Source organism: Ranitomeya imitator, chromosome 4 (genome assembly GCF_032444005.1).
Source record: "Ranitomeya imitator isolate aRanImi1 chromosome 4, aRanImi1.pri, whole genome shotgun sequence".
Classification (NCBI taxonomy): domain Eukaryota; kingdom Metazoa; phylum Chordata; class Amphibia; order Anura; family Dendrobatidae; genus Ranitomeya; species Ranitomeya imitator.
Genome location: NC_091285.1, coordinates 622,956,024 through 622,968,170, shown reverse-complemented (window position 1 = coordinate 622,968,170; position 12,147 = coordinate 622,956,024). Strand labels below are relative to the sequence as shown.

At 44.4% G+C, this 12,147-nt stretch overlaps 1 protein-coding gene across 1 annotated transcript in view; it reads right to left on the bottom strand.

The window, feature by feature from the left end:
* SH2D6 (SH2 domain containing 6) overlaps positions 1-12,147 on the bottom strand; it is a 178,981-nt gene that overhangs the window by 94,027 nt on the left and 72,807 nt on the right. Inside the window, exons 2-5 of the mRNA XM_069766644.1 lie at positions 8,860-8,885; positions 8,733-8,767; positions 4,144-4,160; positions 3,944-4,046 (exon numbers count right to left, since the gene is read on the bottom strand). Coding sequence (XP_069622745.1) covers positions 3,944-4,046; positions 4,144-4,160; positions 8,733-8,767; positions 8,860-8,882 — 178 coding nt within the window. The 5' untranslated portion in view covers positions 8,883-8,885. The remainder of the gene's footprint in view (positions 1-3,943; positions 4,047-4,143; positions 4,161-8,732; positions 8,768-8,859; positions 8,886-12,147) is intronic.

The window sequence follows — 12,147 nt, the reverse complement described above, 5'->3', positions numbered from 1 at the left end:
ACACAGTTCATTACTTTGCTCATGAACGGGGTTCTCTGCTCTGTCAAAATCTCCTTCGGTATGCCTGTCCTAGCAAAAATATGGACAAGTTCCTGGGTGATACTCTTAGCCGAAGAGTTCCTTAGGGGTACTGCTTCAGAGTACTGGGTTGCATAGTCCACGACCACTAGGATACAGTGGTGCCCTCGTGCAGACTTAACTAGAGGGTCTACTAGGAACATAGATATTGAATGGGAACTCCATTACAGGTAACGAGACTAGTGGACTTCGGAAGTGAGAAGAGAGAGTGGTTATCTGGCAGGTGGGGCAGGATCTACAATAATTCACGATCTCCTGGTAACATCCCAGCCAATAAAACCACTGTAATATTCTCTCCTGAGTTTTCTCTAACCTCAGATGTCCCGCCAAAACATGCAAATGGGCCATGTCTAAAACCCTCCACCGGTAGGATCCTGGAAGCAACAGCTGCCCCACTAACTCACCTCCCCTCGGTATAGTCACTGGATACAACAATTCACCATTGTCTGTAAAGTGTGGATACCTGTTGTCAGCCCCCGGCTCTTGAGCAACCCCATCAATCACAGACACATTTTCAAAGGCCCCTCTTAGGGTAAGATCCTGCATTTGAGAAGTCCCAAAATTTTTCTCAGAAACCCCCAGTTCCGGAACCTCAGCCTCCCTGGTCACCGTTTCATCCTCATCACCAGCTAGGTCACACAAGGGGAACTCCTCCACCTCCAACAGAAATTCATCAGGGTTGCGCTGGCTCCTGCCTAAGTCACATGGCACCCCTGCCTTTCCCCACAAGTCCCAGAACAGGCTGAAGCACAGCCCGATTATCACGGAGTGTAGTAAGTCTCTGACTGCCCCAACCTCATGGGACTCCGTACCACGGCTTGTTTTTATCAACACTCTGGCAATAGGGTAGTCTTTGGCGTCCCCATGGATACAGCGGATGCCCACATTTCCCTGGGATCAACTGGTGGGGAAGCGTTGCCCTTATCAAGGTCACCAAACTCCTTGAGACCAAGAGTCGAAATAGGACAACGGGTCGCTATGTGTTCGGGACCGTGACACTGCCAGCAGATCAGGTCTTTACTAGCAGCCTTTTGTAGCCCCTCGGCATCTCCTTGGGACCTCGGACTTTCCCCAGTGGTTACCCTCTTTTGGGACTCGGGCTCCCGCTGGGTACCCCAGTATGGAGATGTACCACCTCCTGGCTCCCTTAAGGACTTCTCAACCACCTAGTACCTTTCTATGAGGCCCACCAGGTCATCCACATTCCAGGGGTCTCCCTGGGCAACCCAGGTCTGCAGCGGCCTGAGGAAGGAGTGAGTAAACCTGTTCATGACCACCCGTTCGACCATCTGGGCTGGAGTGGAGGACTCTGGCTGCAACTATTTCTGGACCAAGTGCAACAAGTCAAACATTTGTGAGCGCGGAGGCTTGCCACCATAATACTCCCAGTGATTAACTCTTTGGGCTCTGACAGACATAGTGACCCCTGAGCGTGCCAATATCTCCGGTTTTAACTTGGCATATTCCCAGGCATACTGAAAGGCCAAGTCAAAATAAGGTTTCTGGGGTTCACCTGTCAGATAGGGGGCCAGCACCTCTGTCCACTGCAACAGGGGCAGCCTCTCCTGGTCTGCAACCTGTTCGAAAACAGTCAAAAACGTCTTTATGTCATCCCATGGGGTCATCTTTTGCATGGCTCATCTTACTACTTTCCGGAGGCATAAATCATCACCTTGATGTGGAGGAGGGGCGGTTTCTTTGCTGCGGAAATCTCCCACCAGGAGTTCCATCTGCCTATGTTGTTGTTGAATCTGCAGCATCAGGAGTTTGTTTGTCTCCTGCTGTACCTGCTGCTGCTCACAGAACTGCTCCTCCTGGCGCTGCTGTTGCTGCTTGTGGCACTGCTGCTGTTCACGATGCTGTTGGTGATGCTGCTGTTGACTCAGGATCAGGTGCTTGATTAGCTCCTCCATTTTGTCCTACCATTGTTCCATCTTCGTAGCTGTAGTAACCCAGGACATATGATTTGTCCACAGCTGCTACCCGTGTTCCTGGAACATTTGCCTGCATTCTCCACAACGTGTGGAAGGTCGGCTCACTCAGCTGCTCCCCGAGGTACACACAGGAAAACATTTGGTGAAAGTCTCTGGGCGATTTATTGCTTCATAAACCATAACGCCCAAACTAGTAACTGAAAACAATCTTTCTGGCTCAAGTGAAGATAAAAAGTACATGTAAAGTCATTCCCAGTACAGTTCCTGCCTTCTGAGACAACACAAACAGCAGCTCTCGCAGGAGCTTCAGTCTGGAGGCTTCCTTCCTCCAAAACAACACAAACAAAAAAAAACTGGCTCGACATTTAACTGCATCCAGCCACCCTGGAGGTGGAGATATGGTGGGTAGGCGCCACGCCAATCTCTGACCTACGCACCATGAAACCCAGACCCATATAGCGACTGGATTGCTCTGACCACATATAATGCTGGAGGAAAACTTATGGCTTTCACATCACGCAGAACAGCAACCTTTGCGACACGTATCTCTTCTCACATATAGGCACCAGTGACCCTATCACACCATGTACACTTTTTGCATATACTACTGCAATCAACTGATATCCTTACATAATCCCTTCTTGCACCCTTAGTCAATAAATTATTACGAAGAGAGAGCAAAAGAGAGAGTGAGAAAGAATCCAAACTTCCACGGCTCCACTCATCCCCATGACATGACAATATTCAATACGTTTACTTTTTAATTTAATTTTAATGGGAAAGCAAAAGATGATTAAAATGTGTATGTTTAATATTTCTTACATGTATTTTGAGACGTCAAGTACATGTCAAGAACATGGTCTGAAACAGGCCTAACACAGCTAGCATCTGCTGTGTATGGTGCGGGCTCCATACACCCCTAATTGGCATACAATGACATTGTACGTCTCATTACCTACAGGGCCCTCTACTGCCCACCGGCAACGATGGCCATTTGGTGAACCTATTCACACGTGTTTGGCTTTCTCTTCTTTGGAATTACTATCTCCATAACTCCCATGGACTTTGATATATGCACAACCAGCGCTTCCGTTTGTGGTGTCAATAGGGGATCAGGTGGCGTTTCCATGCCAGAGGTTTAATGGAGACCTCCACCAGCCATAATATAATCATTGCCCTGTCTGTTAACATGCATGTATGAAAGTGTCTGTGTACTGGGAGCCACATGCCCTAATACCAGTACCGCTGACCCCTCAATACCAGTACTGGTGTCTCCTCATGTCTCCTTAATACCAGTGCCGCTGACTTCTCAATACCAGTGCTGCGGACTCCTCAATTTCAGTGCCGTTGACTCCTCAATACCAGTGCCGCTGACTCCTCAATACCAGTGCCGCTGACTCCTCAATACCAATACCGTTGACTCCTCAATACCAGTACCGCTAACTCCTCAATACCAGTACCGCTGACTCCTCAATACCAGTACTGGTGTCTCCTCATGTCTCCTTAATACCAGTGCCGCTGACTCCTCAATACCAGTACTGGTGTCTCCTCATGTCTCCTTAATACCAGTGCCGCTGACTCCTCAATACCAGTGCCGCTGACTCCTCAATACCAGTACCGTTGACTCCTCAATACCAGTGCCGCTGACTCCTCAATACCAGTGCCGCTGACTCCTCAATACCAATACCGTTGACTCCTCAATACCAGTACCGCTAACTCCTCAATACCAGTACCGCTAACTCCTCAATACCAGTACCGCTGACTCCTCAATACCACTGCCGATGACTCCTCAATACCAGTACCGCTGACTCCTCAATACCAGTACCGCTGAATTCTGAATACCAATACCATCGATTTCTGAATACCAGTACCACTGACTTATAAATACCAGTACCACTGACTTATAAATACCAGTACCACTGACTTCAGACCTAAATATGCGCTGTGATTCTCCTGTGCAGTCCAGACACATGGCAAGGAACGACTCTGCAGATCACACGGTGGGACCTCGTACAAGTCATCTTCCTCTTCTTCCTGATTTAACAAAAAAAGAAAAATCACAAAACTGTGACAGAGACACATCCGAAAAAGAATCTACCGTATATATGACTGAAAACACAAGGACACTTACCTCTACCAAGTCATTTTCTGCAAAAATTACAGAGAACACAAGTTATTATAGAATGGCTAATGGTTTCATAATCTATACTTGTAAATGTGGATGATCACTGCAGAGATGTGTTTGGCCGTCATTGAGGGATCCCAGTGATAAAGAGTGGTCCACATGGGATTATCGGTCACTCAGTTGAATCTATTTGTTTCCTTGACACTGTTTTTGGCGGGAAAGTTTACAAACAAAAAGAGTCTGGGTTTTTCCATGGTTTTTGGGAAGATTTGTTTAGAGTAATGACAGATTATTAATATGACCTATGACGTGGCCATTGCAAGTGGAAATGGTTCAAGTAGCAACAGGCAATGATGGGGTCATTGGGTGACATGTGCGGTGACTATGCTGGCCATGCAAGAACTGGGATGTTTTCAGCTTCCAAGAACATGATGCCATTTTCAATGCTCAAAGACACCGTGACGAGATCCTGAGGTCCAATGTTGTGCCATTCATCCACGACCTTCATCTCATGTTGCAGCATTATAATGCACGGCCCCATGTTACAAGGATCCGTACATAATTCCTGGAAGCTGAAAATATCCCAGTTTTTGCATGGCCAGCAGAGTCACAGCACATGTCACCCAAAGACCCCATCATTGCCTGTTGCTACCTGAACTAAGAAGTTCCCCTTGCGATACCCACGTCGTAGGTCATATAATAATCCATAGCACAGCATAGCAAACAACCTGATCATCACTAGGCAAAGGAGATGGTGAGGTAAATGGTGGTCACACCAGATACTGACAGTTCTCTGACCATCCCTTGGGACCCCCTCAATACTGTAAAACTGCACATTTCAGAGAGGCCTTTTATTGTAGCCACCCTAAGGCACCTGCGCAATAATCATCTGGATATGCCACATCTGTGAGGTGCATGAATGATCTCAGCAAAGGAGGAGAAGATCTCACCAACACAGATTTAGACAAATTTGTGAACAATATTTGTGAGTGAAGGACCTTTTGTGTACATAGAAAGAGTCTTAGATCTTTGTGTTCAGCTCATGAAAAATAGGAGAAAAAATAAGTGTTGCGTTTATATTTTTGTTCAGTGTATAAATGCGAGTGCTGGGGATAAGGGTTTTGTGTTGTGATCTGGTGGCCTAGGAGCAGCATGAGACGAACTCTGGAGAAGGTGGTCCCTGTACTGACCGCAAACCCTGAACCTAGCAGCGCAACTAGAAGTAGCCGTGGGGGGTACCTGACACTCCCTAGACCCCTCAGCACAGCCTAAGATCTAACTACCCCTAAAGACAGAAACAGGAAACCTATCTTGCCTCAGAGAAAATCCCCAAAGGATAGATAGCCCCCCACAAATATTGACTGTGAGAGGAGAGGGAAATAACATACGCAGATATGAAATCAGATTTTAGCATAGGAGGCCATACTAGCTAAAAAGAAAGAATAGAACAGAGTACTATGCGGTCAGTACAAAAACACTAGAAAATATCCACCGCAGAAAATACGGATCACCACATCTGACTAAAGACATGGGGAGGTATATCTGCATCTCCAGAGAAATAGCTAGGCTGCAAAAAATCCTTCACAGACTAAGCTGGACAAAACAAAAACATGAAAATGCACAGAACTATAAGGTCCACTGCAGGTGGACAGCAAAAACAAAGCCAGGACTTATCTTTGTAGAAAAACACAGCAAACTGGAGAGACCAGCAGGGAAGTGAATCCTTCAAGAACAATGGGCAACTGGCACTGACTAAAGGATCCTGCAAAGCTATATACCCCAGTCACTTTTGCAATTAGTAGATACACCTGTCCACTCCTGCAGTCCAGGCACAACTGCATTACCCTCTACAACCACCGGAGCGAGCCCAAAAGCTGAATTCACAACAGTTTTTCCACACAGACTTTATTAAAGGGAATCTGTCACTCCAAAAATCGTATATGAGCTGCGGCCAACGGCATCAGGGGCTTATCTACAGCATTCTGTAATGCTGTAAATAAGACCCCGATGTAACCTGAAAGCTGAGAAAAACAGGTTATATTATACTCACCCAGGGGCGGTCCGATCCGATGGGCATCGCGGTCCGGGTCCGGCACCTCCTAGCTTCATACGATGACGTCCTCTTCTTGTATTCCTGCCGCGGCTCCGGCGCAGGCGTACTTTGAGGGCAGAGCAAAGTACTGCAGTGTGCAGGTGCTGGGCCTCTCTGACCTTTCCTGGCGCCTGCGCACTGTAGTACTTTGCTCTGTCCTCAACAAGGCCGATAAAGTACGCCTGCGCCGCGGCAGGAATACAAGAAGAGGACGTCATCGTAAGAAGATGGGAGGCCCTGGACCCGGACACCCATCGGACCCGAACCGGACTGGGACCGCCCCTGGGTGAGTATAATCTAACCTCTTTTTCTTACCTTTCAGGTTACATCGGGGGCTTATCTACAGCATTGCAGAATGCTGTAGATAAGCCCTTGATGCCGGTGACCGCAGCTCATATACGATTTTTGAGGTGACAGATTCCCTGTCATGTAAATATGTGAGTGGACAGAGAATTGTGTAACTGATGGTTGGTTTAATTTTTTTTTTATTTACTGGTGGTTATTCTTGGTTAAAGGTATTCTGTCAGCAATTTTTTGCCATCTACTCTGAGAGCAGCATAATAAAGAGCAAGAGAGCCTGATTACAGTGATGTGTCACTTACTAGGTTGGGTGTAATAGTTTCAATACAATCAGTGTTTTATCAGCAGGAGATTATCAATGCCTGACTAGGTCACACATGCACAGCAGTCTAGCTACTCTGTGTAACCCCACCTCCACCAATGATTGGCAGCTTTCTGTCTATGCACAGTGTACAAAGGAAGCAGCCAATCAGGGGTGTGGGCTGGGTTATGCACATCTCAGCATTCTGACCACTGCTACATATACAGCAGAGAAAACAGGAATTCTATTAAAACTACACCAAGCAGCCCAGTAATTGATATATCATTATAATCAGGGTCTCTTGCCCTATACTATGTTGCTCTCGGATTACATAACAAATATCTGCTGACAGATTCACTTTAATGTATTTTTCTACATAAAGTATTCATTAAAGTTGTACATTTTTAATCTAACCTTTAATAAAGAATGGCTGTAGCCAATTCCTCCACTGTTACTCAGGGTCCATGAGTATTTATTGTAATATAATTGTTTAATGTTTGATATGATCACAGTTTATGCCCCATAAGGTTCTTGACCCTATCTATGGACATCTGTGATGTGATTGCACATGTACTAAGAACCAGTACTGGACTCATCCATCAGCTGCCATAACATGTCTCCTGAGCCAACTACTCAGCAACACGACCTCATTAAGTAAAGAAAGGTAATACCACTCATGCAGTAAATATGCAAGATATGTCCAAGTCTTCCCTTAATCCAGGAACAAAGTTAATTTTGTTGTTTGCCTTTTCAAAATGTAAACAGCAGTGAGATTAATGAGGAATCATTTTGCGTCTGCAGATCCTATGCAGGCCTATGTGTTTCCATGGCAGCAGACAACTACCTGTAGTCTCGTTCTGCAGCCATAGGACCTTGCTTATCAACTATCTGACAGTAACACTGTGCTTGTTGCCCATAGCAACCAATCAGAACTCCCCGAGTTCATTTAACGTGAGCAGGTCTAGAAATGAAAGCCGAGTTTTGATTCAATTCTGAGGAAAGACACTAAGGGTATGTTCACACAGCGTGTATTTGATGCAAATTCTAATGTGGGAAATTACTCTTAAACTGTTAGTCAAGTCATTTACCATCTTTAAAGAGAATCTGTCAAAAGGTTTTTGCTACCTCATCAGAGAGCAGCATGATGTAGGAAAAGAGACCCTGAATCCAGTGATGTGTCACTTAGTTCATTGGGTGCAGCAGTTGTGACACAATCACAGTTTTTAGATGTACTGTAGCATGTAGAAGAGCTGAGAAAGCTTCCCCCGCCCACACGCCTGAGTATTTGTTAAGAAAATGTCACATGATTTTGCATCCTCTGAGGCCTTCACAGCTGTTCTGTGAAGGCCTCAGAGGTTTGTTTGAGAACATTAGGGATCAAACATCATCATGAAAAGCAATGAACACACCAGACAGGTAAAGGATAACGTTGTGGAGAAGAGTAAAGCATGGATAGGTTATAGTAAAAATACTCCAAGCTCTGAATATTCACGGAGCACTGTTCAATCCATCATCCAAAAATGGAAGGAGTATGACACAGTATTATTACAGGATCAGACAGCACAAGGGTTTTTTTGTAGTCTGTTACCATGGAGACAGATAAGTCTGCATAGGAAAATATGATTGATTTTTAATGACTATTTAGTTAAATAAATTGTTATTCATTCTAAATTCATAGGAACAATTGGTTACAAATGTGAACCAATTAAAGTGAAGCGCAACTTTTGGAGATATCCCAAGCATGGTCGATGAGAGCTAAAAGGACATGATGATTGGAAAGCGCTGCAGCTCCTTCATTTGGCTACTTTCAAAGATCCATTTTTGCAGCCCCACCTATCGGATATTTATGGCATTTCCAATTGGTACAAAAACCTCTTTAAGTCACACTAGATTTTAAGTTACCGTATTTGTAGAGAGGGTGAGGAGGTGTGACGGACCTGAAAGAAAAGCCATGTGCACATACATTACAGTATATAATGCCATAAGACCAATATACATGATGATAATTTTAACATATGCTTATACTTACTGCTTCCTATTGCTCCCGTACATAATCTGAAGGGAAAGAGATAAAAATATACTATTCAGATATTATGCAAAACAGAAAAAAAAAGATTTGTGTCCCACCCTTGACATCCCTGTTCAATATGCGAGCAGACATGGTGATAGTATCACATGGTGGCTCTTCAGATGAAACAATCAATGTAACATGTGGAGCCTAACAGTGAGCCCTTCTGCAGACACATAGGGTGGGCTCCTTTCCCCCAATAAGTATGTGCTCTGGCATCCTTCCCAATAAGTATGTGCTCTGGCATCCTTCCCAATAAGTATGTGCTCTGGCATCCTTCCCAATAAGTATGTGCTCTGGCATCCTTCCCAATAAGTATGTGCTCTGGCATCCTTCCCAATAAGTATGTGCTCTGGCATCCTTCCCAATAAGTATGTGCTCTGGCATCCTTCCCAATAAGTATGTGCTCTGGCATCCTTCCCAATAAGTATGTGCTCTGGCATCCTTCCCAATAAGTATGTGCTCTGACATCCTTCCCAATAAGTATGTGCTCTAGCATCCTTCCCAATAAGTATGTGCTCTGGCATCCTTCCCAATAAGTATGTGCTCTGACATCCTTCCCAATAAGTATGTGCTCTGGCATCCTTCCCAATAAGTATGTGCTCTGACATCCTTCCCAATAAGTATGTGCTCTGACATCCTTCCCAATAAGTATGTGCTCTGGCATCCTTCCCAATAAGTATGTGCTCTGGCATCCTTCCCAATAAGTATGTGCTCTGACATCCTTCCCAATAAGTATGTGCTCTGGCATCCTTCCCAATAAGTATGTGCTCTGGCATCCTTCCCAATAAGTATGTGCTCTGACATCCTTCCCAATAAGTATGTGCTCTGGCATCCTTCCCAATAAGTATGTGCTCTGGCATCCTTCCCAATAAGTATGTGCTCTGGCATCCTTCCCAATAAGTATGTGCTCTGACATCCTTCCCAATAAGTATGTGCTCTGACATCCTTCCCAATAAGTATGTGCTCTAGCATCCTTCCCAATAAGTATGTGCTCTGGCATCCTTCCCAATAAGGATGTGCTCTGGCATACTTCCCAATAAGGATGTGCTCTGGCATCTTTCCCAATAAGTATCTGATTTGGCTTCCTTCCCAATAAGTATGTGCTCTAGCGAGACTGCTAAGTCTTCTGGGTAATTTCGCAATGCATCGCCGGGAACAGAAGATGGCGGCCGGAACGAGTGGCTCGGCGGACTACGGAGGGTGAGAATAGCACGTTTTTTGATTTTTATTATTTTTAACATTACATTTTTTTACTATTGATGCCACATAGGCAGCATCAATAATAAAAAGTTGGGGACACACAGGGTTAATAGCAGCGGTTACGGAGTGTGTTACCCACGGCATAACGCGGTCCGTTACCGCCAGCATTAACCCTGTGTGAGCGGTGACTGGAGGGGAGTATGCGGGCGCCGGGCACTGACTGCGGGGAGTAAGGAGCGGCCATTGAAGTCATTGAACAGCTCCCTTCACCATCAAACCTTTTTTCACCTTCCTGACCAGGTTAAATTTTACAATTTTGACAAGTGTCACTTTATGAGGTAATAACTCTGGACCTCTTCAATGTATCTCAGTGATTGTGAGAATGTTTTTTTCGTGACACATTGTACTTTATGTTAGTGGTAAATTTAGGTAGATATTTTTTGCGTTTGTTTGTGAAAATATTGAAATTTTCATAAAGATTTTGCAATTTTCAAACTTTCAATTTTCATGCCTTTAAACCAGAGTGTTATATCACACAAAAGAGTTAAAACAGAACACTTACCACATAAGCATCATTTTTTAAACATTTTTTTGTAAGGAAGTTAGAAGGGTTAAAAGTTGATCAGCAATTTCTCGCTTTTCCATCTAATTTACAAAGCTAATTTTTTTAGGAACCACCTCACATTTAAAGTGACTTTGAGGGGCCTATAGGACATAAAATACCCAAAGTGATACCATTTTAAAAACTGCTCCGATCAAAACAACATTCAATAAACTTATTAACCCTTTAGCTGCTTCCCAGGAATTAAAATAATTTGGAAGGAAAAAAAATAAAATTTTACTTAACAGGAGAAACTGGACCATATAATTTCTTGTGCAATTTACCCTGAGCATGCCGATACCCTATATGTGGTGAAAAATTATAGTTTGGGTAGACGGCAGGGCTCGGAAGGGAAGGAGAGCCACTTGACTTGTGGAATGCAAAATTGTCTGGAATAGATATGTGCCATGTCATGTTTGCAGAGTCCCTGATGTTGTCACGCACAGTGTAGGAAAGACTTAGTGCAACACAAAGGGATAATGGCAAGGGAACCCAATACTAGGGAAGGGCTGCACGGTGTCTCAGTGGTTAGCACTGCGGAATTTGTATGTTCTCCCTGTGTTTGCGTGGGTTTCTTCCGGGTACTCTGGTTTCCTCCCACATTCGAAAGATATACTGATAGGGAATTTAGATTGTGAGCCTCATCGGGGACAGAGATGATAATGTGGGTAAACTGTAAAGCGCTGTGGAATATGTTAGCGCTATATAAAAATAAATATTATTATTATGGGGATAGTGGAGACCCCTAGGCAGATCTAATGTCACTCTGTCTGCCCTAAACAACCCTATATAGGTTCTGCACCTATCGCCGAGCAGGAACCTAATCCCTGCCTTACCCTGGCGATAAGGAATGAAGGACAGGATGTGCGCTAGTCAATCCCCACTACCACTAAAGACAACTGGGGAAGACAAACAAGGGGAACATTTATCTTGAGAAGACTCAAAGATGTAACACAGACGTCCTCCAGCAACACCAAAAGAGGAAGATAGCCAAATGCTATAGCTACATGCCTCAACAGAGGGAAATGGCAATATCATCGGTAACTCCCAGCAGCTCACTGGGAGTCTTTAACACCCAGGTCCAGGTGTGTCAATTAGAGCTGGACAGAGTTTGCCACTGAGTCAAAGAGCCAGAAGCGTTAAGAAGGCCTTCTGCAGCCAGATGCAGTGCGACTATCTACAGCCTCTGACACACTCGTGACAGATTTGCCTAAATACTAAAAACTGAAGAGAAAAGAATAGGTCATACAAAAGGGATCACCGGAGACACAGATATGATGTAAAATTGACACAGCTTTATTTAATTAAACACACAAGAAAAATGCACTTAAAAATATTTAGAAAGGTCACACATGCGACCTGCATCAAAACTATGAATTAACACATGTGGAATTATATACTTAACAAAAAAGTGTGAAACAACTGAAATTATGTCTTATATTCTA